We start from the raw sequence: 7,182 nt of genomic DNA, 5'->3' as shown, positions 1-7,182 counted from the left end.
AATATAATTATAAAATATAATTATATTTCAACATGCATTCAAAGTGCTATTTGTTTGGGCAATTGTTATTTCAGACTTTCTGGTTGATTTTCAAGAGAATAAGGAGTTGAAGAGAAAAGAAACTAGTCGGTTAAAAACAATACTCTGTCTCCTGGGTTATTTCAGAATATGATCCAATCTTAGTCTGATTTTGTTCTATAATTAGCACTCATCTGGGATTTTAAAATCTAAATTCATCAGGCAATTGTCAATGATCACTTTGGACTGTGGAGACCTGGTTTGTAATAATTAAACAATGTAATATAGCTGACAAAACAGATGTTTGAAGAAGGTCATGCACACTTATGATATTGAGCTCTGAGTCTGTAGTCAGTATTTCAGAGAGATCGTAATGTAGTGAGTCGGTAACACACTTTTCTTAGACCTCCTTTCTCAATCAATATTTATAAGTTCAAAACAATTGCTTGAAAGTAAAAATATTCTATCTGATTCATTATTTGGCATCATGGTAACCAAAGATAAAGCTTTCTGACTGAATTGAACCCTTTGTAAAAGATGGATTGCAGTCAATATAGTTGTTACATATAGTGGTGCCTATTTCATATTTGACTTAAAATAAACCACAGCTTGAAGTTGTATAAAAGTTAGTTTTGCACTATTGTAGTCCCAAATTTAAATTCAGAATTTAATTGTTTATCTTTTAACAATTTCCAGTCTTCCCTCTTGATTCCCTTGTTAATTATATTTCAACATGCATTTCAAAGTGCTATTTGTTTGGGCAATTGTTATTTTCAGACTTTCTTTTTGGAACACCAATCCATTGCTAAGGTTAGGTGCTGATAAGCAATACAAAAAGGGCATACACCCTTCCTGAACAGTCTTTCCTAATTTATAAACTCAGATTCTCATGGAATCCTCAGCTCATATTGTCTTTAGATTCTCATAGAGTCCTTCTGGTTCTCTAACAATTGCAACAGGGTCAGTGAAAAAGAGGAAGACCCTCAACGAGGTGGATTGACACAGTGGTTGCAACAGTGGGCTTATGGATAGCGAGGATTATGAGGATGGTGCAGGACCGGGCACTGTTTCATTCTGTTGTCTATGGCGTTGCTATGAACTGCAACTGCCTCCATGGCACCTAACAACAACATATAAATGTCATTCAGAATTTCAAAGCTCTCTGCCAATTAACTCTCTGCTAATTTAAACCTTGAAATACCAACTTGCTCTGCCTGATTACTCTGACCAGGCTAACCACATCCAAAATGCAGGACATTTGTTTCAACAAGGCATGCGTACTTCTCAGTTTAGCCAAAGGGATGTGCAAGGAGGAAGCAACGTCCTGGAGGATTTGAGCCTAGGTGTTCCTGCCCTTGTACCCACTGCTCTGAATGCTCCAGTTTAGTGTAATTTTCTAGATTTCTTTGTGTTTTCTTGGCTGCTCTGAAGATTTAAAAAATAAGTGGGAGCTAGCAGTTCAAACCCACCCAGAGACACCTTGGAAGACAGGCCTGGCAATCTGTTTCTGAAAAGTCACAGCCTTGAAAACCCTGTGGAGCAATTGGACTCTGCAGACATGGGGTCGCCCCGAGTTGGAATCAACTTGACAGTCACTAACAAGCAACAACAAATAGTTTTAATATATGTTTAAGAAAATAAAAATTGTTATAGAACTATTTTAGCAAGTCTTCACTCTGACCCACTTCACTTCTGTCCTATTTGTTCCTAGTTATACCTACTCAAGAATGTCAACTGGATGGCAGTTCCAGTCCCAGGACTCAAATTATACTGAGAAATATAGGGAAACAATCAACTCACTGGGCTCCACGAAGAGTTTGGTACCAGCTCCAAAAATCAGCTGTCGGGTGTTCCAGGAGCACATTGTGACACTGCCTCATAAGTAACCAGCCTGGGGCAGCCCTGGGGCCTGGCCTAGAACATCTGTGCCCTGCCTCCCCAGCCCCATGTTTCAGCCTAGAGATCCCCCGAGCTCAGAGAAAAACAAAGCTGCCCTTGATGAGACCAGAGGGCCTAGTGCACAAAGACTCAGTTCCCTTTGAAGCTAATAATGGTTTTACTGCTGAAGATGGATAGGGATGTGAGCATGAAATTGCCAGCTGAGAGGTGCAAGGACAGGGCTGAGATTGAGCGAGTCTCAAGAGGGTGACAGGTGGCTGAGAGCTGTCTTGAAGAAGAAAAATTGAGTTTATGGGAAGGACTCTCCAAGAAGAACACAATAGCTTGGGGTAGAGATGGGGCACAGAATATTGACATTTCTTGAAATGAATGTTAGGCTGAGAAGAGGAGAGTTTAGAAACAGGTCCTATTCTCATACTCTTGTTCCCTTCTCTTGGGTCACACATACTGCTTTTTGATTAGAAACCTAATTTCCCCATCAATCAGACTGAGTCCCACAATAATAACAAATCTGCTTTCTACTTCACTGAATCCAGTGAAGGGACTTGAGGATTGAACAAAAAATTGGTTGCTGTGGGGAGCCTATTGGTGCTGCATGTCATGGATGCAGGTCAGAGAAGCCAATGCTTGCTCTTGGCTGCTTATTTCTGTTTTGAAATTTCTCCTACATCTGGAGCCATATTCAAGCCTCAAGAACAAATAGTAATCATGTGAAGCAGAACTTACAGATCACATGGATTATTCTGTCCCAACACCAAAAATCAAGAGTCTAGGGCTAGAGCTTGACAAAAGAGAATGAGGGTTGTATAAGGCCATTATTTTCTGTCAAAACTTTTGGAATTGGTGGCTTGATTTGAAATTCCCACTGCTCCTGCCTAAGCTTCACAACATTGCATTGTACTCCGTCACTGCAGGAAGAGAAACCAGAGAAGAAAATGGAGTCTCATTGGGGAGCGTGGGTCAGCATCCCCTCAAGAGGCTAAGCATCAGTTTCATCACTTTCCTTCTTCCCTAAGACTCCCCAGGGCACATCCCCACAGATTTGATTCTAACACTGCAGATAATTCTGAATTTCAAGTGGAAATGATTTAAAGGGAAAATGAAACACAGCACTTTTGCTCAGATGCAATTTGCCAAACATCAGTCAGACTGCAATTAACTATAGCAAGCTTCTATTTTCCTTCCTTCTTTTCATTGCTCTATTCTCCCTCCCCTCAAAGGTAAGAAAACCCACCAAATCTCACTATTTCCCTGGTTGCAAAAGGCAATTGAAGATACTCCAGAAGCTGTTATTATCCTCTGAGAGGCAGAGACCAGGCTGACAGTACCAGTTCAGTTTCAGGGCTGGCAGATAGTCTTGCCACTCTCACCCACCTTTCCCTACTTCTTTATTTCCTCTCCATTTACAACTGAAATCTGATCATTTTCACCTGAAGTGAGGGAAATACCTGCCCCATTGGATCTGGCATTCTTTAGAAGCATCTGAAAGGCTATTGATTGTGCTCTGGACTGTTCTCCAGTGACTGCCTACTGGCAGCTACCAAAACTACCTGCATATGACCCCTCATTTCTAAAGCACTGAACACGGCTATCAGTGGGCAGTGTCTCCAGGAAAGCACTATTGCTTCTCTATTTTCCTGAAGTTGGTGGCTGCATTTCTACATCAGGTGTGGCTCCAAAACTCTTATTGACGCCCCCAATTTATTGCTAACAGGTGAGATGAGTAGATGACAGCTTTCTGCAGACCCATGCTAGGATGGGACCCTGCATATCATTTAGTCTGACTTAGGCATGTTGGCTTAGCACAAGTTCTCAGAAAAAGAGACAAGAGCAAGAGTAGCCTCTTGCCATCTGAGAGAGAGAGAGAGAGAGAGAGAGAGAGAGAGAGAGAACATCTTTATCTCTTTCTTGCATAATATTTTTTCTTCTTTCTAACTCTCCCTCTTCTTAAGCCATGACCTTAACTCTTTTCCCTCATAAATAGTGAGGAGACTTTCTTCATATAGAGTTTACCTATTCCCTGGTCCAGATGCTTGACCAGGTGGCCAGAAGCCTGACCTAGAGCTTTATTTACATACTTGTAGAAGACTTACCCATACCAAGCCTCAGAACAGTTTCCAAGCATAGAATATTTTCTTAAGAGAAACCAAACATATTTGCCATCAAATTTTATGATAATTATTTGCAGCAAAGATAGTGATGGATTTCCCATTTACAACTCTCTGTCTTCCCAAGAAGCTCCATTCATTTAAGGCTGTGCTATAGTAATCCTAAGGGAATGTACATAACTGAGCAGTAGTAAAGGGCATAACTTACTTGGTTCCACAGTGAGTTGAGTACCGATTCCAAAGGAGAGTTGTGCTGTTCGAGCACTACTCCAGGCATCATTACAAAAAACCTTGCTACCTATTTCTCCCCCTGTACGTCTAGTTCATCTGTTTGGAAGGGGGTGGGTGGAGCAGAATGATCGTAGCTTGAGACATAGAATTGTGCAAGGGTTTCTGATATCTAAGCACTGTATTTTAGGAGCTTGTTTGAGGTCTGGTATTTTCTGATTGACATTTAGGAAAGTCCCTAGGTTTTGTATTATCTCCCCAACCTACCATCTCTTACCCCCAGACCTTACTTCAGGGTCATATTTTCAAAGGCAGAAAGGATTATTTTGCTTTTGCTGAGAAGTACCAAATGGCCATTGTCAGCTGAAACATAACTGGAAGGCTCAAATAAATCAATTGCAACAGGACTGTACCTCAGCTGGAGGTGGAAGGACATGATGGTTAGAGTGAGGAGCACTGATGCAAAAGATTTGGGATCTTACCAAAGGATAATAATAATCATACCAAAAAACCAAACTCACTGACGTTGAGTCAGTCCCCACTCATAGCCATCCCTCCTTGGGTTTCCGAAGCAGTATATCTATGGAAGTAGATTGCCCAGTCTTCTTTTCGAGGAGTGGTTGGTGGGTTTGAACCACCAGCCTTCTGGTTAGCAGTCAAATGCCTTAGGTCCTATGCCACCAGAGTATAAAACACTTTATTACAAATAACCAGTGTCTATACTATCTCAACAAACATTATTGTAACAAACTCCAAGAAGTGGATATTGCTAATATACATTACTGATGAAGTAACTGAAGCTAAGAGTGGTTAAGAGATTTAGCCAAAGTCATACAGATAGTGAATGACTGAGCTGGGCCTCTTTTTCAGGTCTCCAAATTCCAGTTTCCATTAATTGAACCAGAGTAATAGGTGATAGAATTCAAAGGAATTCATCTGTAAATTGTCAGTAGATCCCACAAGGGCTAATTATTAGAAGAATAAGGAAAGATTTGACTCTGGTTCCAGTTGTTTTTTCATTCAATCATAGACTTTTTACTGAGTCAGGATATTCATACTATTGTAAATTCTTCTGCTGCTTCTACTGAATCACCCTAATTAACTATAGGTCTCTAGGATATTCAGGACCATTCCTTGTAAAAGAGTCAGGATCACATTGCATTAAAGACAGAAAGCACCTTGGAAATCATCCAGTTTTCACATCACTAGAGCTCAGTTAAGTGCAGTTACAGAGGTTGTTAGTCCAAGAGAAAGACTGGAAGATGGTCTTTAAATTCTTTGTCTGGCCTGCTCTCATCATACCTCATGTCCACAACCTAGATATACTGTAGTATGAGTCTGATCAAGGAGTTCTTGGGAGGTGCAAACAGTTAAGAACTCAAGACTAATCATAAGATTGGCAGTTCAAACCCACCTAAAGGCACCTCAGAAGACAGGCCTGGTATCTGCTTCTGAAAGGTCACAACCTTGAAAACTCTATGTAGCCCAATTCTATGCTGAAAACATGGGGTTGCTATGAGTTGGAATTGACTTGAAAGAAACTAACAAAAACATGGGTCTGGTGATGGCCTGGATCTGTAAGTGGCATATGTATAGATGGTTCACTAAAGTTAGTTAGGTAGAAGACAGACAACAAAGCTTCTCCAGGAAGGATAGTGGATCAAGAAGACTACCGCAGTACACATCCCATCCTGGACTTTATCAGAGACATAGTACCTGTTCTTCAAACTCTTCCTTAAATGACCTTCTGCGGAAGTGTTTCTCAAGTTAGCAACTTGGTGTTTTGGTTACCTCTGTGCTGCTCTAATAGAAAATATACCACCAATGGGATGGCTTTAACAAATAGGAATTTATTCTCTTATAGTTTGGAGGGTTGAAGTCTGAGTTCAAAGTGCCAGGCTCTAGGGGCTGGGTTAAAGCCCTTCAGCTTTGGCCTTCAGCTTTGCCTCTTGCTCCTGGCCCACTGAAGCTGGAGGCTTTTCTTCACTCAGACAGCTAGTGGCTGCTGAGGCTGAAAAGCCCAAGGTTGACAAGTAAAAAGACGCAGTCCCAATGTTACCAAACAACACAGCAGACCACCAGTTCAACTCCAGAAGAAGTCCCAAGATCAGCAGGGCATGGCAGGCTGTTGAACAATGACTTGGCTACATGTAGGGTTCAAGCGTGTCATAAGCTAGAGACCTTCCTCAAAGTTGCTTCTTATACATGGGAAGCAGACTACATCCCTAAAGCATCTACTCAGCTGCTTGTGGTAGATCCCACCAAGGAGATGATTGCCAGTCTCATCATGGGGAATAACTACCACCAGCTGCCCAGCCACTCAACCAGGCCCAGCCAAGCTGACAACGACCTTAACTACCACACTTGGGAACATGTTTAACAAAGTTAATTGCCAAGCACAGTGGTCATAAAAAGAAAAAGCAAGTCACTTACATGGTTCTACCTCCAGATAAGTTCCTTTGCCAAACATCACTGGAGTTTTCACAGCTGATACACCCAATCTGAAAACCATTTTGCTTTTCTCTTTATGGCATCAGTTGTCAAGTCACATGATCTCCATTTAATGGAATTTTCTATCCCATCTGGTCTAAATTCTTTTCTCCTCAGTCTTAGGGCTGCCCATCAGGAAGGAGCAGAAAATGACTCCTGTGTCAAATAACAATTCAAACTTTTGCCCATGTTAACAATCCAACAGAGTTTGTGCTCTGAAGGAGAGAGCATGAATGTGGAATGGTATGGAATTTTCTAAGTTTGATTATGTGTAAAGAAAGTCAGTCATGGAATGTTGTTGTTGTTGTTGTGTGCCGTCGAGTTGGCCCCGACTCATAGTGACCCCTCCTTGGGTTGCCAAGGCAGTATCACTACAGAAGTAGATTGCCCAACCTTCCTTCCAAGGAGTGGCTGGTGGGTTTGAACCGCCAGCCTTCTG

At 41.5% G+C, this 7,182-nt stretch overlaps 1 protein-coding gene and 1 gene segment (V, D, J or C); both read right to left on the bottom strand.

Annotated features, from left to right (window-relative positions):
* Nucleotides 1-7,182, bottom strand: part of LOC103205765 (T cell receptor alpha chain MC.7.G5-like) — a 347,276-nt gene that overhangs the window by 104,264 nt on the left and 235,830 nt on the right. The window lies entirely within an intron of this gene.
* LOC103205764 overlaps nucleotides 1-7,182 on the bottom strand; it is a 70,106-nt gene that overhangs the window by 3,916 nt on the left and 59,008 nt on the right. Inside the window, 1 exon segment of the C gene segment in view lies at nucleotides 6,687-6,725. Within this exon segment, the coding sequence occupies nucleotides 6,687-6,725 (39 nt within the window).

This window comes from Orycteropus afer, unplaced genomic scaffold, assembly GCF_000298275.1.
Source record: "Orycteropus afer afer isolate SDZICR_OR568_19922 unplaced genomic scaffold, OryAfe1.0 scaffold00292, whole genome shotgun sequence".
Taxonomy (NCBI): Eukaryota; Metazoa; Chordata; class Mammalia; order Tubulidentata; family Orycteropodidae; genus Orycteropus; species Orycteropus afer.
Note: the sequence above shows the minus strand (reverse complement) of the source record. Positions and strands in the feature narration are given on the sequence as shown.